Here is a 23,470-nt window from a genome sequence, read left to right on the forward strand (position 1 = left end):
TGTGGTTCTGGGAATGAAGGGTTTGGGTTGCGGGAGGGGCTGGGGCAGGGGATTTGGGTGTGGGCTCTGAGAGGGAGTTAGGGTGTGGGACACAAGAGAGCAGCTCATCAGTCTGTCTCGAATTACAACGCAAACCAGGGGAAAACACATGCCCTGGCAGGGAGCAGATAGGTGTGGAAGAGGCAACCGATTCCCTCAAATGCATCGGCCGGGGTTGCAATCAGGGGCGTTTCATACGAAATCTGTGTCCTCCCTGACACACGCACAGAGCCCCAGCCTGCCTCGCAAGCCGGAGAAACCTTACAAACTGCTTAAATACGCGCCTCTCCGCTCCGCCTCCTTAAGCCTCCGCGGTTCAGTCCCCCGGGGCGTGCGGGGAGCGCGCGCTGTATCTTTAAAAGGCTGCAGCCCCCCCAAGCCCAGCCCGGCCTGCCCTGGCCCAGCCCTCTCGGCCCGGGGAGCGACTGATGCGGGGAGGAGGCGCCTGGCGCGAACAAAACTCTGCGGCGCTGGAGCGGGGCCGAGCAACAAGTGGCGGCCGCGCGGGCGGGCGGGAAGGGGGAGCCCGGCAGCGCCCCAGCGAGCTGCGCAAGGCGCATCGGTCCCTGCCGGCGGGAGCGGGTGCAGGCTGCGCCCCGGGATTGCTGCTGAGCCGTGTGTGGATTACAACTGGAGCTGCTGCCCAGCCCTGGTGCCCGCGGCGGGGGCCTGAGGGGCAAGTGCACTGGGGACTTTCCCCTCCCGCCCCCCGTTGGGGTGGCTGCTTGGGGCGGGGCTGGCTCTGCCTGAAGGACCCGAGTGCCTGCAGCATGTAAAAGCCGAAGCTCCGCACCAGCGGGGTCCCCGCCCCGCCGCCTCCGTTCCGCGCCGGGGAGCCATGGTGTGCGCGGGCAGCGGGGGAGCATGAAGCCTGCAGGATGGGCGCGAACAATGGCAAACAGTACGGCAGTGAGGGTGAGTGAGCCCAGCCCAGCGACTCGCCGGGCGCCTTGGGCGGGACCCCCGCTCCTTCCTCGGGCGGGGACGCTCAGCCGGCTGCTGCGGAGTTGGCTTTGTGTGTCCCCCAGCCGAGAGTGGGGGAAGTTCCCTTCCCAGGCAGTAGGGAGAGCGGGGGAGGGGGCTGGCCAGTTGCGGGATGGGTTTGGCTCGCTTCCCTTTGTATCCCAACTTTTGAGGCTTGTTTTATTCGGGCATCTCCTTGCTTGCAGTTGTGGAGGAAGGGGGCAGCTTTCCGGCCACCAGATGGGTGGCACAGGCAGTATCAGGGGTGTGCAAACAAATATTTCATATACATTCGTGTAAAGCAGCCGGACCGTAGATGGGAGCTAGAAACCCCAGGTCTAAAATACACCGCTCCTCTCCAGCCTCACTGCGCTTCCTTTTCAGCCTCAGCTACGTTTTATGTCCACTCCTGTATCGACACCAATTGGTCACTCCGCAAATCTGGTTACTTTTACATCGCTCTTGAGTGCTGCCTGTATGCGCTTTACATGCAGTAACCCTTTCCCACCTGGGTGGCTCTGCCTCTGCCTCACAGAACTGCTGCTACATAGCTTTGAAGTGTCTACAGCAAAGTTCTCCTGGTGTGTCAACTGACCCGTCTCCCTCCCTGACAGCTCCTTGTATGTGTCTGTTCTCTCTGCAGACTGTGTCAGCTGTGTTGGCTAAGCAATGATAATTAGGTTATCTTCGTGTCATCAAAGTTATTGGCAGGGAACGTTTATATTTCCAAGACTTTTGGCAAATGGAAAGCTTCTGAAAGAAGCTGCCAGAGAGGGTAAAAGACTAAACGTGCTTCTTTTTTTTTTTTTGTAGAAAAAGAAATTGGCTTTCCCCTTTTAAAGCGTGAGCACAACTGCAGTAACTTAACTGAATAAATTCTACTACAATAGCCTATTTGTAGGGGTATTAACTTTGACATAGTCTGCCATTATAAAACTGCATTTTTAAATAATGGCATTTTCTGCACAGGGAGTGGCAAGGTAGGGTCTGAGTTACTAGTTAATGACTAAACATATACACATCGATAGCTGAAGTAGTTGGGTGTGCGTGTTACTTGGCTTTTGTTGCTGTAACTCATGCTCCCTTTATTGCTGTATCTGCCTGAAACCACCAGTAGAGTCTGTATTTTTAGTCATGTCAATAACTTATCCCAAGGCTCATTTTGTTTGTCTGCTGCTGAGTGAAATCAAACAACTGGTTAGCCTTTCCAATTACTGTACTACCTCTTTGTTTACATCAGTGGTTCTCAAACTTTTGCATTGGTGACCGCTTTCATACAGCAAGCCCCTGAGTGAGACCCCCCCTTACCTTAAAAACACATTTTTATATTTAACTCTTTTATAAATGTTGGAGGAGAATTGGGGTTTGTGGGTGGAGGCTGGCCTCATGGACCCCCCCACATAATAACCTCACGACCCCCTCAGGGGTCACGATCCGCAGTTTGAGAACCTCTGGTTTACATGATCTCGGTCCTAGTTTTAACAATGTGCTGTGAGCACCTTCAGGTAGGTGCTGAGCATCTTAATGCCCATTGACCTCAGTGGGAGTTAAGTGCACTTAGCACTTCCCTAGATCAGGCCCTAGATGAGCAGAAGGGTAAATAATGGAGAGTGATATTTAGCCATTTTTAAATGGCTAAATCCTTTCCAGTTTTCATGTTCAGGCATTGGACCAGTTTCTGTTCTATGTAAACTACATCAGTGAGGCTTAAAATATGAGGCAATTAAAATTATTCTGCTGTGATAGGTTCTTCATCAACCCCTCCCTCACTGCATTATTTTCTAATGCTTTGCAACTTGTTCTTGTATCCTATAAATCTTGTAGTATGCAGTGTGGTATATGACTGCTTCCTGTCTGAACAGCAACATTTTTGAACCCCAGGGAGAAAGAGAAAGAGACAGAGTTAATGTTCTCCAGCTGTTATCCATAAATGCTACCTCTGCAATTTCACTTCAGTGAAATTTTACTGTGTTTGGTTTTAGATACACAGGATCTAATTCATCCTTATAGAAACCTATTGGTTTCAATGGCTTGCACCAGCAATGAATTTTGGTCAGCACTGAAGCGTTGTAGGTCACTGTTGAAAAGGTCAGCTGGTAATAGGGGACCAATAGGAAAGTTTAAAAGTTTTCTGTTGCTCTGACTACGAAAGACGCACTCTATTTTTATTCTTAAATGTCTAATGATCTCCTGTACAATTTACCCTCATGGTACCCAGGACAGTATAAGATCACTAGCTCTGTTTGTAGCTAGGCCTATGATCTGTTACATTCTTTGAGACTCCAGGCAAATGCCAAAGAATACACGTCACTCACATCCAAAATATGCATGAAGATAATGACAGAAAGGAAACACCATTTTTTAATACAGATACTGAAATTCCTTTCATTTACTGCCAAATGAGCTACCCCTTCAAAAGAGCCTATGAAGTCAGAAATTTTACCAGCCAGAGATCTGATTTACTCTGGTACGGGTGTTCACATCAATTTTTACTATCAGAACTTATTCTAGAAATGGACCAAGCATGTGTCTTGAAATCTGCACCTTGGAGTGTTTTGTGGGGGAGAAATAGCATTCTAATCCCAGCCTCTAAATTCACCGCTACACATTAGATCCAGAATTGGAATGGGCTTGTGCTTTAGTTCTGGTTTGTCAGCTGAAACCTTGGTTGCAAAGGGACGCTATGTTTGAGGGATGGAGACAATATTTTCTCCAACCTTTTCACAAATTCTTAGAGCCCTAATTTCAATTCACAAAGTGCCATTTTGTCTTTGGTGAATAGGGGTGGGGGACCCTGCACTGGGATGGTCAGCTGTCTCTCCCTTCCCCCCACCGCCCCTCATTCTGTGCAGTAGAGCTTTTGGTGAATGAACCCCTTTAACAACATGCAGGGGGATTATGGGGTTGATGCAGTTAACAGAGATGGGGGTACAGGGATTTTATGACTTTTTAGGGTGCAGATATCCATGATGGAGGGGGGAAGGTGCGTGAGAGATTTCATATGACATTGTCCTGCTCTGTGTAAGGGAGTGGACACCTCCCTGTCACCTCAGTTCCTTTGCTGCCTTCATGTCCTCAGGCTAGATCTTCCCTAATTGTAGTTCCCCTCCCCCGCGCCCCCCCCCCTTATAGGTGGTTTGTGTAGAGTGGTATAGGATAGCTTATCATACATGATCTGCCTTTGTCTCAGGAATCTTCGGCCCCTCAGGGGCTCAGCAAAATCCCTGTGAGTTCCTTAAGAGCCTCAAGAGATGCGCCACCTGCTACCAGATCGTGTTGGAGACTGATGCCCACATCCAGTGCCTTCTATTTTGGCAGCAGATGTGCTTGGTAACCCAAGTGTGCAGTTTGCCATGACTTCATTCCCTGCACTAGAAGGGAAAGATGTTTGAGGATCCAAGCTCATCTGTCTTCTCAACACATACAACCTGATACTCTGATGCACTCATTGAGTGTACTGAGGCCAGCCTAAATTATGAGATTCTTTGTCATGGGATTGAAGATATTTTTCTGTTCCAGTCTCAGCTTCACTTTTTCTCATAGGCCCAAGACTGGAATTTCCTTGGCCTTATGCTGGGACAGAATCTTTTACCTCATGCCACTGGTGCTGGCTAAATCAAAAGCAACACCAAAGACCAAACTGGCAACTACCTATTCAGCCCTCAATAGCCTTAACACGGAAGCACCCAGCTCTGTCTCTACTCCTCGTTTGACATAGTTACCCCAGCCACCAACTCAGCATCTATTCTCTGATGCCAATGCCTCTGTCTCAGTTCTATAAGTCCACACAGGTAACAGGTAGGATAATGGAAAAAGGAAATGTCATCAGAGGAGGGATGTAAGCAAAAGGAAAGTGGAAGCACCATCTTTCTGTTTCTTAATACTTGTAGCTCAGTGAAGGCCCCAGGTACTAGCCAATGGCACCACTGTAGTCTCTTCTATGCCCTTATAGAGGGAGACAGCTCTGCACTGACGTGGTCTCCTCTGTATTTAAGATCTCAGTAATGCCTGCGTTTTTCTCCATGCTGGCCTCTGTTTGGGGGTGGGGGTGGAAGTGAGGGGCACAAATGAGGCTACTAACCAGTCCAAGCACATGCTTCTATGCTGCTTGATTCTGTGCTTGCAGGGCTAGCTCCAGGGTTTTTGCCGCCCCAAGCGCACCCCCCCCACCCCCAAAAAAGCCACTTCGGCGGCAGCTCCAACACCCCTGCTGCTGCTTCGGCAATTCAGCGGCAGGTCTTTCCCTCCGAGAAGGACCAAGGGACCTGCTGCCGAAGAGCCCGACGTGCCGCCCCTTTCCATTGGCTGCCCCAAGCACCTGTTTGCTGAGCTGGTGCCTGGAGCTGGCCCTGTGTGCTTGTACTGACTTCTTCAGTCTCAGTCTGGAACTGCCTTCAACCCCTTAAGAGATGAACCTGGAGGGTTCCCCAACTTGACCTCAAGAGCCCCGTCACTTTTTGTCCCTTCAGATCCAGACATCAGGGAAGGATATTGTGCAGGGCCCTCTCAAGCTTCTGAGGTAGCACCACATACCCTTGCTGGAGGCTGTGAGACTAACTCCTTCACTGATCTTGATACTGACTCTGATTCTGTTGCAGATGGCAACCTTCCTTTCCAGCAGTGATACCAGCCCCAGCCCAGACCTTTAAGATCTGTGGGAGAATCTGCCTATATCTGAGAAATGGGATAAGACTCATTCAGAGGAATCTTCAAAATCTCCTCCTTTGGAGGAACATAAGATGGCACCTTAGCAGAAGATCAGATTGGTGCTTCATTTGTTTCCCTTCATGACTAACAGACAGTTTCAGGGACTACTGGGGAGAAAGGGAAATATGCTGTAGTTGCACACTACAGTGTGCCACAGCAGAGACATCTATTGAACTTAATAAAATGCAAACCCTGGAGAAGCCGGTCCTACCCATTAGCTCTGGCCTTCTCAAGCAGGCTAAGGCTGGCTGTCTCCCTCTTCATTCTCATCCCCCTCCTGTATCCAAGAGTGGTAAGGTGTATCCTGTATTAGCTGAAGGACACCTCCCTCTGACCAGCTCCATAGGTGAAATGGACAACACAGAAGAGAGTAAGGGGCACAGTGAGATATCTTGTTGGCCCTTCTGATAGGAGGGCATAAGCTGGATGCTTTTGGCAGGATGTTTTATTCATCCAGCTAGTTGTCATACTGTGTCCCATTAATTATGTCCTATGGGATGCCCTGAACCCCACTGGAGTCTCTGCTTGGGGAACAGAAAGAAGCAGCCAGCACCCTGGTCACTGAGAGTCGTGTACTTGCTAGGCAATTTCTAAGAGTGACATATGATGCCTTGGTTCTCTAAGGCCTGGTCTACACTAAGGGGGGGGGTTCGAACTAAGGTACGCAAGTTCAGCTACGCAAATAGTGTAGCTGAACTTGAAGTACCTTAGTTCGAAGTACTTGTCCGTCCTCACGGCGCGGGATCGAAGTCCGCAGCTCCCCCGTCGACTCCGCCACCGCTGTTTGCGGTGGTGGAGTTCCGGAGTCAACGGGAGCGCATTCGGAGTTCGATATATCGAGTCTAGATGAGACGCGATATATCGAACTCTGAGAAGTCGATTGCTACCCGCCGACCCGGGCGGGTAGTATGGACGTACCCTTAGTGTACATTTGCAAAGGAGTACTTGGAGTTTAGTGCATGCTTTCACCAGTCACTACCCCTTGGATTTAGCATTGGGCTCCAGTGATCAGTTTCAGAGAGCTACCCTACTGCGTATGTTAAGCTAAACTCCTTGTCCAGTCATCTTGGTGGAGCACTGCTTGTTAATCTCTGTCAAATGGGGGTACAACAGACCTTTGAAAAGTTACTTAACGGTAACTGTTGTTCAAGAATTTCCTGTGCATTCACACTACTTGCCATGCCCCCTCCCCAACTGTGTAATCTTATTTAATGTTGGGACTCTGTGGTTAGAAGGAACTGAGGTGGATGGGAGTGGGACTAGGGCAAAGACATCTCCCTCGTGAGACTACTTGTGCATCCCCAACAGACACTGCCTTTAAGACAGATTGAATCTTTGTTTGAGACTCTTCTCAAACATGTTCAGTATTGACAACCTCTTATCTGTGACTTGCTTTCTGAAAAATTTAAATCCAAAATTTGAGCTTTTGCTTGGGTGTGACTGGTTGCCCTAAATCACAGGGTACTTTGTGTTTCCTGAGTGAAGCTCAGATCCTTAGTTACTAATGGTTCATATTTGAAGGATGTAAGTAGTCATGCTGAATTTAGTGGGTCTGCTTGCATGCTTAGAGTTGAGCCTAAACATAAGAGGTTTCAGTTTCAGGATCTGTATGGGGATAACTTTCGAGACACTGCACATCTTTGCAGAAAGTAAATTCACTTTCTGGTAATATTCTGGCATAAAAATTTAAAACTTGTGCTCTGTGAGCATTCATAAAAATAAAGTTGGTCACATGCATCTTCCTGGCAAGCAAACTTGTGTACACAGCTGAAGTGTTTTAAATTAAAATTTTCTTGTTCTTACACAATATTTTTCTGCAGGATTAACCCTACCTCTAAAAATTATTAAACATTCCAAAGTTCAGCTTTTTCAATAATATTTTGTTAAAATATATTTTCTTTTTTCCTTTTGCTCCTGAAGCAATGACATTTTTTTAAAAATGTGCAATCTGAACAAATAATTCACATAACATTATTAATTAATAAAATCATGAGGCTGAATTTAATTGATAGCTCAGGCAAGAGTTGCATGTAGTGCAGACAGTTGCTGTGCAGCTCTCCTATCATACAGTTTTCCTGGTGCACCTCTATGCGCTTGTCTGAACAGTGATTGTCTGGTACTTTTTTTTTTTTTTTTTTTTGTGATTGACACTAGGAGATGCTGTTGGAAACCCATTCCATGTTCATGGAGCCTGTGACATGGTTCCCATATTTTTCATAGTAATATTAGGTTATGACACAACCATATCATGTCTTGCATAAAATACATTTTGATTATGTGAGGTATCCTTGGAAGAGTTATGACTTATTGAATATGATTATCCTATTTGCATGCATCCTTTTTGTATCTAAAGTTAGGAATATTGACTACACATCTGTAGTACAAAAGTGTTTGCTCCTTGGGAACACCCACCCGACAGAATGCGATCAGTCTGGCTTTCTAGCTGGGAACAAGTCAATGGACCAATAGGGAGAACAATAGGTCTTTAAAGATGCTAATTTCCTGCTTTCCTGGGATGCTAGAAACTCATGGCTGCTTTGACACTGCAGAGTCATGTAATTGCGTCACCTGGTACTGGACTCCATGATACAATATCAGTATTTTCCCACAGAGGGTTTGTGTGGAGAACCACACTGGAAAACAAAGGGTTCCCACCATATGTAAAACTTACTTAAGGCAGGGGAGTGACCTAATCAGTGTGTGTTCTTCACTGAATCCCTGCCCAGGATGACTGCTGTGAACATCTAAGGGCTTGTCAGTCAATTTAGTGGGTCTAGTAAAGACCTGCTAAATCGACCACTGATCATTCTCCTGTCAACTCCTGTACTCCACCGGATCGAGAAGAGTAAGGGGGGTCGACAGGAGAGCGTCTCCAGTCGACACCACATAGTGTGGACTCTGCGGTAAGTAGATCTAAGCTATGTCAACTTGAGTTACACTATTAACAAGTTGACTTAGCTTAGATGGACTTTCATGCATAGTGTAAAGAAGGACTAATAAACAAAGACGTGGGGGGGGGGGGAGATAAGGACTGAGCCCAGTCTGGAAAAGGTGTCTGGCCTATGAAGGGAATATCTGAAGTTTTAAGCTGCAACCAGAGCAGCTTGCCTTCAAGAGCCTCTGCAATCTGCCTAAAACAACATTTAGGGTGAGAAATTACTACTTGTAACCAGTTTCTTTAGTAGTTCAAGCTGAGATTGCTTTTGTTTGATTTGCTAAGTAATCTGCTTTGATCTGTTTGCTAACCCTTATCTCTTAAAATCTATCTTTTGTAGTTAATAAACTTATTTTTGTTTTCTCTGAAACCAGTTTGTGGAATTCATTTGAGGGGCAAAAAGCTGTGCACATTTTCCTCCACATTGAGGGAGGAGGCAAATTTAATGAGCTTACGCTGTACAGATCTCTGTGAAGCTCACAATGATACAATTTTGGGTTTACACTCCAGAGGGAGTGTGCCCTTGAGTGCTGAGCAATTCCCTAGCTGAAGTCTTCCCATGCAGAGCTGATCTAAGTGTCTGTGTCTTTCTGCAACTGGACGTGTCCCTACCTGTGTGTGTGCTGGAGAAGGCTTTAGGGCCTGGCTCAGCAGGACAGTGTAAGGGAGCCCAGGGTGGTGGAACAGGCAGGTTCAGTGGTACCCCAGTACATCAGGTGCCACCCCAGGTGGGGATAACCTGTCACAGAGCCTATTATTGGAGAGTATTCAAAATCTGCCCATATTTCCAGGGTTAGGGTCCTGTTAAGACCGGGGTTCTCAAACTGGGGGTTGGGACCCTCAGGGGGTCATGAGGTTATTACACGGGGGGGGGGGGGGTCATGAACTGTCAGCCTCCACCCCCAAACCCTGCTTTGCCTCCAGCATTTATAATGGTGTTATAGGAAAAAAGTGTTTTTAATTTATTTATAAGGGAGGGGGAGGGGTTTCACACTCAGAGGCTTGCTATGTGAAAGGAGTTACCAGTACAAAACTTTGAGAACCACTGTGTTAAGAAGTCATGTCTCACTTTGAAAGTGAGACACCTCAACATGTGGGGGGTGAAACTGAGTAAGCCCTAAACTTTTTGTTCTGAAATGAAGCTAATTGTTGCTCTGCTTTGAAATCCCTGACTTGGAAGAGCATTCTGGGTATTTCCATGTAAATGAGTACATCAGGGATCACATCTGGTTGAAAACTGACACTTCATTCCTGTAAGAAGTTATATTTCAACAATTGTTTTCATCCTGAATTGAGACAAAACAAAATTCCTTTGTCTTTTGTTTAAAAAAATGTTTAGATGTTATGGGATCAAAATATTTCATTTTGACATTGAAATTCTGCAGCTCCTCATGGAAGCTGTAGCTTCATACTGTTTCTGTGGGCTGGGATCCCTGGCCTGGCTGGGTCTCAAATGACCCAATAAACTCTCCCCTCTGAGCTTTTTATGGTGTGCTATGGGAGGTGTAGTACGACCAGGGAGCCTGGTTCAGAGGAGAAATGGGGGCATGATCTCAGGCAAACAGACTGTCTAACTGATTTGAAAGGAATATTTTGTTTTGTTTAGTTAGAAACTTTTCAGTTTGTGAATCCATTTGGGTTGACTTGTTGTGATAATTAGGATAAATTTGGAGGCCCAATTGTGAGCTCAACTGTGAAAAGTATGTGAAAGTTCATAAGATGTCACAATAACCTATAATAACAAATGTTGCTGGGGAAGAGCTATGTTATGACCATGCCTAGTGAACAAGAATAGCGTGGGATAAACCAAGACTGGTGTGTTGGAAACCAGGCCTAATTGGTGGATGAAATGAGAGGACAGGCTGTTCTACCCACCACTCTTTTTTGGGGGTACTTTAAAAAAAAAAAAAGACTTTTGGCAGAAAAATTGTTTACTGGTACATGCTTCACTGTCCTTCTGTTGTCTCTCTTCCTCTTCTCCCCCCCCTCCCCCCACTCTGGGGACCCCTGCCTTCTTCATCCTGATCTTGAGAGATGTCCTGATCAGGCTGGGACAGAAAAAGAGACCCTGATTACATTGCTGCTTCTGTATCTCAAACACCATATGGGATAAAATGGGGACTCTAACAACAGAAATACCAACAGTTCCAGCTCGTCTCAACTAACTTCTCTTTTCCCCAAATGGAAAGTTATTGCCATATAAGAGAGAGTCAAAGAAGGGAGTTTCCCTTTAGATGGGGAGAGTTTTTAGAAGGAAAAAGGGAACAAGGGATGTTGCTAAATGAAAGCCTTATTTAATACTTAACAGTTAAAGCATTTGAAATGTCTCTTTTCTGAATCTTTAATAAAAGGGATGCTCAAGGGTATGTTTCTCTAATACTAAGCAGGCTAAGGTCTCTGTATACCAAAACCCAGACCTCTATTCCAACTGTTTAATGTTGGATAGGGACTAGATTATGTTTACACCTTTTGCCCATTTATTCCATGTAAATTAATATGGCTGACCCTAATCAAAACATTTTGTCTGTTTTCCCAATAGAGAATTGAAAACTTTCAGCAAAACAAGCTAACCATGAAAAACTGATTTTATTGAAACTGGTTTCCATCGATAAAATACTTTAATGGAAAATTCTTGGCCAGCTCTAACTGTCCAGTTTTAGAATCTCTGGTGCAGATGACTGGGAGCGCACACTTAATACAAGGAGGGCTGTATGCACAAAGGTGGCTTTAAGGTCATGGCGTGAGATCCAGTGGGCAATGCACTACTTCTCTAGAAATGACCTTTAAGTTAACTAACCCAAACCGTCTCAACCAGAAAAATTTGATCTATATGCCTGATTCTACTCTGGATAAGGCTGACCTGTGAAGATGCATCCTCTTCAGGAGGGAAATGGATTGCAGGGCCCTACCATTATTGGTAGCACTTGTCCTCCAATCTGTGTTTGGGACATTAGTCTCCCATGATCACATTCCTAGTAGTGTTTGTTTCATTAAAAATATTAGAGGTCTCTACCCATATCCACATTTGATCCATTCCACCAATTCTAATTTCTTTATAGTCTATCTCCTCATTAATGTACAATGCTACTCCTTTCTGTCTTTCCTGATCAACATGTATTCTAGTCATGACTACTATTCCACCATGTTTCTATTATTCCTATAATATCTGGTATCGCTTCCTGCACCAGTAGTTCTAGTTCCTTCATTTTTTTAATCCGCACTCCTTGCATTGGTACACAGACATCTTAGATGTTTCTGCATGGTTTCATCCAGGTTCCTCACTCGATTAGCTACAGTCACTTTACAGCCAGCTTGGCAGTATCTTTCCTCTTGTTGTCCATTCTATTACCCTAAGTTCTCTTCTTCATTGCTGTGTCCTATTTTACTTGATTTTCCTCTCAGGGTATGTCTACACTACAAGACTATTTCGAATTAACTTAATTCGAATTTGTGGAATCAAATTCGACTTCATAAGGTCGTGTATCCACACTAAGGACACTAATTCGACTTTGTGAGTCCACACTAACGGGGCCAGCGTCGACTTTGGAAGCGTTGCACTGTGGGAAGCTATCCCACAGTTCCCGCAGTCCCCGCTGCCCATTGGAATGCTGGGTAGAGCCCCCAATGCCTGCTGGGGAAAAAAATGTGTCGAGGGTGGTTTTGGGTAACTGTCGTCATTGAACCGTCAATCACGCCCTCCCTCCCTGAAAGCGCCGGCGGGAAATCTGATCGCGCCCTTGTCTGGTCGGTTACAGCGCGGACGCCACAGCACTGCGAGCATGGAGCCCGCTGCGATCATCGCTGCACTTATGGCCGTTGTCAACTCCTCGCACCTTATCGTCCACCTCTTCCACAGTCAGCTGCTGAGAAATCGGGCAAGGAGGCTCCGTCAGCGCGGTGAGGAGAGTGGCGCAGACCTCTCACAAAGCAGGGTGCGCCGCGCAGTGGAGATCATGGTGGCAATGGGTCAAGTTCATGGTGTGGAACGGCGATTCTGGGCCCGGGAAACAAGCACGGAGTGGTGGGACCGCATAGTGCTGCAGGTCTGGGATGAATCACAGTGGCTGCGAAACTTCAGGATGAGTAAGGGCACTTTCCTTGAACTCTGTGACTTGCTGGCCCCTGCCCTGAAGCGCCAGGACACCCGGATGCGAGCAGCCCTGACTGTGCAGAAGCGAGTGGCCATAGCCCTCTGGAAACTTGCAACGCCAGACAGCTACCGGCCAGTAGCAAACCACTTTGGTGTCGGCAAATCTACTGTAGGGCTTGCTGTGATTCAAGTAGCCCACGCAATCGTTGAGCAACTGCTCTCAAAGGTAGTGACTCTAGGAAACGTCCAGGTCGTCAGAGATGGCTTCGCCGCGATGGGATTCCCAAACTGCGGTGGGGCTATAGATGGGACTCACATCCCTATCTTGGGACCAGCCCACCAGGCCAGCCACTACATTAACCGAAAGGGCTACTTTTCTATGGTGCTGCAAGCACTGGTGGACCATAGGGGACGTTTTACCAACATCTACGTCGGGTGGCCGGGCAAGGTTCATGACGCGCGTGTGTTCAGGAACTCTGGTCTGTTTAGACGCCTCCAGGCAGGTACTTTCTTCCCGGACCACAAAATAATGGTTGGGGATGTGCAGATGCCTACAGTGATCCTCGGGGACCCAGCCTACCTGCAAATGCCCTGGCTCATGAAGCCCTATACAGGTGCCTTGGACAGTGAGAAGAAACTCTTCAACTACCGGCTGAGCAAGTGCAGAATGGTGGTGGAGTGTGCTTTCGGACGTCTCAAGGGGAGATGGCGGAGCTTACTCATTCGCTCGGACATCAGCGAAAAAAATATCCCCGTTGTTATTGCAGCTTGCTGTGTGCTCCACAATCTCTGTGAGAGCAAGGGGGAGACCTTTATGGCGGGATGGGAGGTTGAGGCAAATCGCTTGGCTGCTGATTATGCTCAGCCAGACAGCCGTGCCGATAGAAGATCCCAGCGGGAAGCGCTGTGCATCCGGGAGGCTTTGAAAGCTAGGTTCCTCGGAGAGCAGGGTAACCTATGACTGTCCACTTGACTTACAGAGAAGCTGAACCTGAGCCTGTTTCAGTGACTGTTGACTTCGATCTGCGGTTACATACCCCATTCTCCAGGTTTCCCCCCTTCTAACACACATTTTAAAATAAAGTTAATTGAACACTGATTATTAACAAAGTTTTCTTTAATTATGAATTCCTGTTCTAGGGTTGAAACATGGACGCAGACTGTGGTGGGTACGGTGTGCACTGATGTACAGACCGCTTCTACACTAAAGGAATGACAGGCTCCTGCTCCTACAGCGGTTTCTGGGGGGAGGACGGTTGCGGGTGGGTGTGCAGGAAGGAGTGGGTTTGCAGGAAGGGGTGAGGGGTGCCGTCTTTGGGACGGAGTTTGGATGCAGGCTCTGGGCTGGGGGTTGGGGCATAGTAAGGGGTGAGGGGTGTGTGGGAAGGGTGAGTATGTGTCCATGGATGAGGGCTCTTGCTGGGGCTCAGGGCATCGGAGAGGCTCGTGGCTAGGGTGGAAGGGCATGGTAAGGGCAGCCTGCCTTGCCATTTGTGGATGGCAGGCGCTAGGACCCTGGGGCAGCATACACCTCCCAGACTGACCCTGGTGCCTAGTGACTGCAGTCTGTGTGTGTCCTGCTGTTGATCCTGCCCCCAAGTCTGTACCCTGGTAATGGAGGCTGTCCTATGCGATTAAAAAACCCCTCCCCCCCCTTCACACACAGTCTTCTGAGAAGAAAAACGGGACGGAAACAGTGAATAACAACAAACTACTTTTAATACTCAACTACACAGTGGGGGGATGAAACTTGGATTTGGGACTGGGTGATCCAGGAAGGGAAGCACTTCTCAAAGTTTATGGCATCAGAGCTGTGTGGTACATGAGCGCTCTGCTGGGGTGCTGTGCCAGTTTTCACGGCCCCTAGTGCCCCTCCTTCTTGTTATTTTGGGTGAGGGGGGGACAGGACTTTGTGGCGGGGGATTGCAGTTGCAGATACAGTGCAGGGGGGCTCTCTCCTCCTGCCTGCGGTCCTGCAGAACATCTACAAGGCGCCGGAGCGTGTCCGTTTGCTCCCTCATTAGCCCAACCAGCGTTTGAGTCGCCTGCTGGTCTTCCTGCCGCCACCTGTCCTCCCGTTCGATGTGTGAGCGCTGGTGCTGACATAGGGTCTCCCTCCACTGTCTCTGCTCGGCCGCCTCGGCTCTGGAGCAGGCCATCAGTTCCGAGAACATGTCGTCCCTAGTCTTTTTCTTTCGCCGCCTAATCTGCGCCAGCCTCTGTGAGGGGGATGGCGGGGCAGTTCGTGGAAGAGCCGCAGCTGTGTGATGGGAAAAAGGAAGTGATTTCCGTGAAAAGATACATGTTTGCGAACAGTGAACACAGTCTACTCAGTTTCTGTGAACAAGACCATACAGGGAACCTAGTCTCACGAGCTCTCAGGACAAGTTCGAGATTTCGGAATACGCTTTCAGTGGCTGCGGTCTTGCACCGGAGATCGGACAAGCGGGGCGGTACAACTGAATCCGTTTATCAGCCAGGCCTGGTAAGCCCTACACTATAGGCTGCTTAACAGTTAATGGGTAGCTGTGCCCTCCCGCAGAAGGCAATCTGGAAAGCATAAAGTCTGACCCTGTTCCAGCCCCTCACGGCTGTGCCCGGGAAAGATCACTGTATGCTTTTCCTCTGCGGCCTCCAACACGTGCCTGTTGAACGAAGGTCTTTGCTATGCAAAGTAAAAGTCAAGCATTCACAATAGTAACAGTACACTAATTGCCCTACTTAGATGCAGCAGTCGCCGAACGACATTACCCTGAGGCGGGGTCACTCAGAGAGAGAGGGAGAGGATGCTGCGGGAATCCCTGCACAGACCAGGACCGTATGCAGCCATGCTGGTGGAGGCAATGATTCCGCTTTACGTGAGGATGGCCTGGCGCAGAAGAGTGTGCTTCCACGGAGCACCAAATAAGGCACCTCTCCCCAGGAACCTCCTGCGAAGGCTTTTCGAGCACCTCTACGAGAGCTTCGTGGAAGTGTCCGAAGAGGATTTCTCTTCCATCCCTATATGTGTGGACCTTCTTTTTATATAGTTTTATATGGACAACTTTTTAGCTAGTTTTTATATAGTATATATTCCTGTTTTTTAAGAAATAAATGTTTCCATGTTTATAACACTTACCGACTGATCCTTCCCCTGATTCTGAGTCCGTGTTAACGGCCGGGGAGGGTTGGTAGGGGATCTCTGTGAGGGTGATGAAGAGATCCTGGCTGTCGGGGAAAGCGGTATTGTAAGCGCTGTCGCCTGCGTCGTCCTCCACAAACCCTTCCTCATTTTCCCCATCGGCGAACATCGCCGAGGAACTGCCCCTCGACACTATCCCATCCTCAGAGTCCACGGTCACTGGTGGGGCAGTGGTGGCAGACCCACCTAGAATTGCATGCAGTGCCTCGTAGAAGCGGCATGTCTGGGGCTGGGCTCCGGAGCGTCCGTTTGCCGCTCTGACTTTTTGGTAGCCTTGTCTCAGGTCCTTGATTTTCACGCGGCACTGCGTTGTATCCCGGCTGTATCCTCTGAGTGCCATGGCTTTGGAGACCTTCTCGTAGGTCTTTGCATTCCGTTTGTTGGAGCGCAGCTCCGAAAGCACAGACTCATCGCCCCACACAGCGATCAGATCCAGGACTTCCCGGTCTGTCCATGCTGGGGACCTCTTTCTATTCTGGGATTGCATGGACTCCTCTGCTGGAGAGCTCTGCATCATTGCAGGTGCTGCTGAGCTCGCCCCGATGTCCAACCAGGAATTAAGATTCAAACTGGCCAGACAGGAAAAGGAATTCAAATTTTCCCGGGTCGTTTCCTGTGTGGCTGGTCAGAGAATCCAAGCTTGGACTGCTGTCCGGAGCGTCAACAGAGTGGTGCACTGTGGGATAGCTCCCGGAGCTACTAAGTTCAATTTGCATCCACACCTAGCCTAATTCAAGATAGCCATGTCGAATTTAGTGCTACTCCCCTCGTCAGGGTGGAGTACCGAATTTGAACTAAAGAGCCCTCTAGGTCGAATTAAACGGCTTCCTGGTGTGGACGGTTGAGCGGTTGATTCGAATTAACGCTGCTAAATTCGATTTAAAGTCCTAGTGTAGACCAGGCCTCAGTCAATATCAGAATCAGGGCCAGAAATTACATGAGCATCTCTCAGTAGACCCCTATATTCCTAGTTTAAAACTCTTTAATCAGTTGTGCTAGCCTCCGTCTCAGAAATCTATTTGCCTCCCTACTCAGGAAGAGAACAGTCCTCTGTCTGTGAATGCTTTCCAGTAGTCAAACATCCCAAAGCTCTCCTCTCATAGCACCATTGCCTGAGCCATTTGTTGATCATCATAATCTTGACTCACCTTCACTCTCTTCTAAGAGGGACAGGTAGAATCCCACTGAAGATCACTTGAGTCTCCATTTCTTTAAGACTTTTCCTCAGCCTGGCATAGACTCCCTTGATGTATCCCAGAAAGAATCTAGCTGTATCAATTGTTCCCACATGAAGGACAGTCTTTCCTGCTCCCATTAGGAACTTCTTCAGCTTCAGATCCACATCCCATATCTTAGCTCCTAGAAGACAGCACACCCTTCTGTTCTCTGGATCAGCTTTGATGACAGGCTTGTCTGTTCTTCATAGTAGGGAGTCTTCAGTCATGTAGACCTGCCTCTTCCTGGTGTTGGTATGATTCTCTGGCCTTGTTTCTGGCTGCAAGTAATCTTGTCTTCTGTGACTGATCCTCTGTTCTCCTGGGGTTCCCAAGTCTGGCTATTCCATTATTTCTTATGGGAGTAGCCACTTGTGACACTACACCCCATATTCTTCATGGAGATAATGTTATGATCTGAATATGGCATAGTTAAGATGTTCTATGCAAGATGGGTCATGTGAGAGATCATTGGAAAGGTTATGATTTACAGAATGTGATTATTCTATTTGTATCATTTCTGTATCTGAAGTTAGTCAATATTCCCATGTATCAATTGCAAAAGTGTTTGCACCTGGGGAACGCCCACCAGACAAAATGGACTCAGTCTGGCTGGTTAGTCAATAAACCATTAGGGAGAACAGGACTTTGAAAATGCTAATCTCCAACCTTCCTGAGAAGTTTCCTGAGATGCTGCTTTGACACTGCAGGGTCATGTGATCATGTCACCTGGTACTGGACCCCATCTTGACCTGCTAGTATTTTTTCCAAAAAAAGGGGTGGAGATGAAACTGGCAAATAAAGGATTACCGCCACATGTAAATCCTATTTAACTCACTCCCAAGTATTAATCAGGGTTGGTTCTTCACTGAATCCCCACCCAAGAAGACTGCTAAAAACACCTAAGACTGAACTGGGGAAGAGCTGGACCCAGGTTAGAAGGTGCCTGGCCTATGAAGGGAATATCTGGAATTCTAAGCTGCAAGCAAAAGAAATTTGTCGTAGGGGATCTCTCTGCAACCTGCTTAAAACAACATTTGGGATGAGAAGTGACTACTTGTAGCCAGTTTCTTTAGTGTATTAAGCTTAATTTGCGTGTTTGCTTTATTTGCTCAGTAATCTACCTTGATCAGTTTGCTATCCCTTATAATCACTTAAAATGTCACAGATTGAAGTGTCACTAGAGGTGGTTTTGGATTTAATTGATAAACTCAACACTAAAAAGTCACCGGGACCAGATGGCATTCACCCAAGAGTTCTGAAAGAACTCAAATGTGAAGTTGCGGAACTATTAACTAAGGTTTGTAACCTGTCCTTTAAATCGGCTTCGGTACCCAATGACTGTAAGTTAGCTAATGTAACGCCAATATTTAAAAAGGGCTCTAGGGGTGATCCTGGCAATTACAGACCGGTAAGTCTAACGTCAGTACCGGGCAAATTAGTTGAAACAATAGTTAAGAATAAAATTGTCAGACACAGAAAAACACAAACTGAGCAATAGTCAACATGGTTTCTGTAAAGGGAAGTCGTGTCTTACTAATCTATTAGAGTTCTTTGAAGGGGTGAACAAACACGTGGACAAGGGGGATCCGGTGGACATAGTGTACTTAGATTTCCAGAAAGCCTTTGACAAGGTCCCTCACCAAAGGCTCTTACGTAAATTAAGCTGTCATGGGATAAAAGGGAAGGTCCTTTCATGGATTGAGAACTGGTTAAAGGACAGGGAACAAAGGGTAGGAATTAATGGTAAATTCTCAGAATGGAGAGGGGTAACTAGTGGTGTTCCCCAAGGGTCAGTCCTCGGACCAATCCTATTCAATTTATTCATAAATGATCTGGAGAAAGGGGTAAACAGTGAGGTGGCAAAGTTTGCAGATGATACTAAACTGCTCAAGATAGTTAAGACCAAAGCAGATTGTGAAGAACTTCAAAAAGATCTCACAAAACTAAGTGATTGGGCAACAAAATGGCAAATGAAATTTAATGTGGATAAATGTAAAGTAATGCACATTGGAAAAAATAACCCCAACTATACATACAACATGATGGGGGCTAATTTAGCTACAGCGAGTCAGGAAAAAGATCTTGGAGTCATTGTGGATAGTTCTCTGAAGATGTCCACGCAGTGTGCAGAGGCGGTCAAAAAAGCAAACAGGATGTTAGGAATCATTAAAAAGGGGATAGAAAATAAGACTAGGGATATATTATTGCCCTTATAAATCCAGGGTACGCCCACATCTCGAATACTGTGTACAGATGTGGTCTCCTCACCTCAAAAAAGATATTCTAGCACTAGAAAAGGTTCAGAAAAGGGCAACTAAAATGATTAGGGGTTTGGAGAGGGTCCCATACGAGGAAAGATTAAAGAGGCTAGGACTCTTCAGCTTGGAAAAGAGGAGACTAAGGGGGGATATGATAGAGGTATATAAAATCATGAGTGATGTTGAGAAAGTGGATAAGGAAAAGTTATTTACTTATTCCCATAATACAAGAACTAGGGGTCACCAAATGAAATTAATAGGCAGCAGGTTTAAAACAAATAAAAGGAAGTTCTTCTTCACGCAGCGCACAGTCAACTTGTGGAACTCCTTACCTGAGGAGGTTGTGAAGGCTAGGACTATAACAATGTTTAAAAGGGGACTGGATAAATTCATGGTGGCTAAGTCCATAAATGGCTATTAGCCAGGATGGGTAAGAATGGTGTCCCTAGCCTCTGTTCGTCAGAGGATGGAGATGGATGGCAGGAGAGAGATCACTTGATCATTGCCTGTTAGGTTCACTCCCTCTGGGGCACCTGGCATTGGCCACTGTCGGTAGACAGATACTGGGCTAGATGGACCTTTGGTCTGACCCGGTACGGCCTTTCTTATGTTCTAATCTATCCTTTGTAGTTAATAACTTTGTTTTGTTTTCTAAAACCCAGTTTGCACAATTCATAACGGGGTCGGGGGGCAAAAGGCTGTGCATATCTTCCTCCACATTGAGAGGGAGTGAATTTCATGAACTTACGCTGTATAGTTTTCTGTGCAGAGCAAGACAACACAATTTTGGGTTTACACTCCAGAGAGGGTATGCACTTGAGTGCTGGGTGATCCCAGAGCTGAGTCTTCCCACCAAGAGCTGATCAGTGTCTGTGACTTTTTTGCAGCTGGGTGTGGCCCTACGTGTGTGTGTGTGCATGCATGTGCTGGAGGAGGCTTGAGGGCCTGGCTCAGCAGGACAGGGTGAGGGAGCCCAAGCTGGTAGAATAGGTAGGCTCAGTGGGACCCCAGTGCATCAGGTGGCACTCGGGGGGGGGGGGGGGCAACTTATCACACTGCTCTTTCCTTTTTTTTTCTTGCCTTTCCACTTCCTCTTGTTGCCTGCCACACCTCCTCTTGTTGCCTGCATTTTCCAACTCAGGAAACCTGTTCCTCAGCTGTATTTCTCCTTCATTAGCCAGTGTTTTCCTTTGCCTTGTTCTCATAGTCACATGCTACTTTCTTCATCAAGCATTCTACCCTCAGTTTTCTGGTCCAGCATGTGTCTGAAAGTCTTGAGGTTTCCTTTCAGCCTTCCTCTCCATCATCTGCTCAAATCCCCTTTGAAACTCAACCACAGTTTCTAGCTGCATCTCCAAACCTCAGATCTTCTCTTCCATTCTCTGTAGCTGCCATAGTCTTTCCCTCCGATCTTTTGTCAAGAAGGAAAAACAAGAACCCAATCCCGTTCTCCCAAAAAAAACCATTCTCCCCAAGCTCCCCTGTTTTTAGCTCTGGTTCAGATCCTGCTGCCAGTTACATCAAGGACAGAACTTGTTCTACTTGTGCTTGGTTGGATACTTTAAGTAAAAGGTATGAGTTGGATGGAGCTTTGGAGAAGGTTTAGGTCAGTTTCTTTAAATCTGAACTGGTTCTCCCTATCCCCAAATGTTAGTTATGGTGATGGTAATAAGCTGAGGTGCCCTAGCAGTGGGGTAGAAGTTCTAGGAGGAAGATGGTTTTCAACCTGTTCCATAGTATGACCCTGTGTTACAAAGTATTTGGCCTTTTCCATTTAATTTAATTTTCAAGAAGGGAGGCTGCTCATGACCACTTCGCCTTCCCTCCAACTTTGCAACCCTGTAGGCTGAGAACCCATGTTCTAGGACAAATATTTTTCTTTTGATAAACTTCCCCTATGGATTATATCAATGTACCCTATATGTTTAGGATGCATAACTGGCACAGAGGCAATGATAATTGGGAATGTTTATTTAAACTTTTTTCTTTTATGACTCTTTATGATCAATGAAGTCCTTGACTAAAAATGCAGTCTTAAGGTCTGATCCTATAGATAGGTTCACAGAAGACCATTTAACTTAAAATTTGTATACTGAATATTGCATTGACTGCCATGGTTTTTACTCTGGTCTCAGTTCTGTCCTAGTACATGTCTTCTGGATCAGGGTCTGGACATGCATTATTGGTGTAGCAACCTGCATACCGAAACACACAGTACAGTGGCACTTCTGAATTGCAGAGTAGAGTCATGTTTAGATTAACATAGACATTACATTCTTGCTTCAGTACAGTAAATGGTAATCCTATACCTAACCTGAGCTATATATTCCAGGGAATTAATGGCTTGGAGTACTAGTAAATCCTCCTAAAAATCTTTCTTGGAGGAAAGAAAGAGGAAACAGGAAGTTCTCTCTCGTGCTTGTGTTTGAATCAGGAAATTCCTGTCTACAGCTACATAAATTTGTCTCATTAATGTTTTAAATCATGTGAAGTGTCTCTTTCTCTCTCTCTGGGACTTATGGACAAGTGATTCACACTGGGAGTTTTGTTTTTTGTGGAATTGTATATTTATGAGCACATCTCTGGGCTCTGAAGGTCCAGGTTTATTAGACCACAGCCAAATGATTAAATGGGTTTATTTTGTCAGAAGGAGACAGTGTTATGTTGCTTTGCTCCATAAATTTAATTATCTGATGCAGCAGAAATGAGTTTGCCCTGAAAATTGGAGCTTGCATTTAGCTGCTTACAGTTGAGTGTAGTCCCCATAATAAATTTTCTTGGGTCAGATTTTGGCCCTAGCCATGTCCTCCATCACAGTGGTCTGGTCTCACCGAGAGGCTGTGCATGCTCCCCTGAAGACTCCCAGACCTTGGGCAGTATAGGACTGAATTTGCAGTCCCCTCTTCATAAGGTTGTGCTGGAGGAGGAGTGGCTAGAGTGCTTTGCTGTCTAACTATTCTGGACTGGGGTGTAGATACCCAGGTAATCATGATATTGTTACACTTTGATCTGTCCACGTGTAGTTAGTATATTGCTTGGATTGCAAACTACATAAGGACCATAATGAAGAGGTAGCATCAACATATCAAGCTGGAGGGAATGTGTTGTAATGAACTGCCATGTTAGACCCCATTTTAAATATCTCTGACCTGGAAGAAGAATTAAACAGCACGTTAATGACAGCTGGTCATGCTATGTAAGGAGGAGTTCTGAACATCAGTGTGAACAGAACTAATGTAAAGGGAGTGGAGAGGCTGGAAACATTGGCAGAACACCACAGTTCTCTTCTCCGATGGAGAGAGTCTAAATGCTTTGTATGGGATTTAACCCCCACCTCCCCTCCCCACCTGTCCTGAAATCAGTAATACAGAATGAGAGTTTGGAGTAAAAGATAGCAAAGTACTACCTCACCACAATGCAAAACCATGTATTAAAAAACAGGATATGCTTGGGGCTGTGCTTGAAGAGGTAGGTATCGTGTGACAAAGCATGGTGTCTATATAGCTTTGATGTGACTTCATCTGGAACACTGAAATAATCTAACTAGCACAGTATCAGAAAGATGACATCATTAGGGAGTCTGTAGAAGAGCAGAAGGAATTAATTTGATTGTGTATGTGTGTTAAAACGTCAATAAATGACTCAAAGGATATACGAGTATACAAATGTTTTAAAAGTGTAAACACTAGGGATTGCAGAACTACTCATGATTGTATGACTTCTGTATGAATTGAAGGAATGAAACTAAGAAAGCGTGCATGTAGAACTTATTTATTGATATTGTTTAGGAATGCCAGTCGTTGACCAGGAGCCCCTTGTGCTTGGTAATGAACAAACTTGAGACAGGCAGTCCCTGGCCGAAATTGTTTATAATCAAAGTATAAAACAGACAAGCATGCTGAACGACAAGGAGATAGATTCCACTACCTAATAGATCTTCTTTAACTCTATTTTTCATAAATTTTGTTTAGTATATTAAACTATATTTGAGGGAGCTTTTTTATCAGTGTCACAAATGTAATTACTTTTTTATCAAGTTGATCAGTAATGGGTTCTGAAATGTGAAATATAATTAAATTG

At 46.3% G+C, this 23,470-nt stretch overlaps 1 protein-coding gene across 5 annotated transcripts in view; it reads left to right on the forward strand.

Annotated features, from left to right (window-relative positions):
* Positions 1-23,470, forward strand: part of FBXL7 (F-box and leucine rich repeat protein 7) — a 373,947-nt gene that overhangs the window by 703 nt on the left and 349,774 nt on the right. For 2 of the 5 annotated variants that reach the window (XR_005594277.1, XM_039525485.1), the window contains exon 1: positions 425-954. The exons of 2 other annotated variants lie outside the window; for them this stretch is intronic. Coding sequence is in view for 2 of the 3 variants with exons in the window: in XM_039525485.1 (XP_039381419.1) it covers positions 918-954 (37 nt within the window). In the remaining variant the exon portion in view is untranslated. Of the gene's footprint in view, positions 1-423; positions 955-23,470 lie in introns of those variants that run through there. One more of the 5 variants, XM_039525486.1, reaches the window with a different exon arrangement.

This window comes from Mauremys reevesii, linkage group 2, assembly GCF_016161935.1.
Source record: "Mauremys reevesii isolate NIE-2019 linkage group 2, ASM1616193v1, whole genome shotgun sequence".
In the NCBI taxonomy this organism is placed as follows: Eukaryota; Metazoa; Chordata; order Testudines; family Geoemydidae; genus Mauremys; species Mauremys reevesii.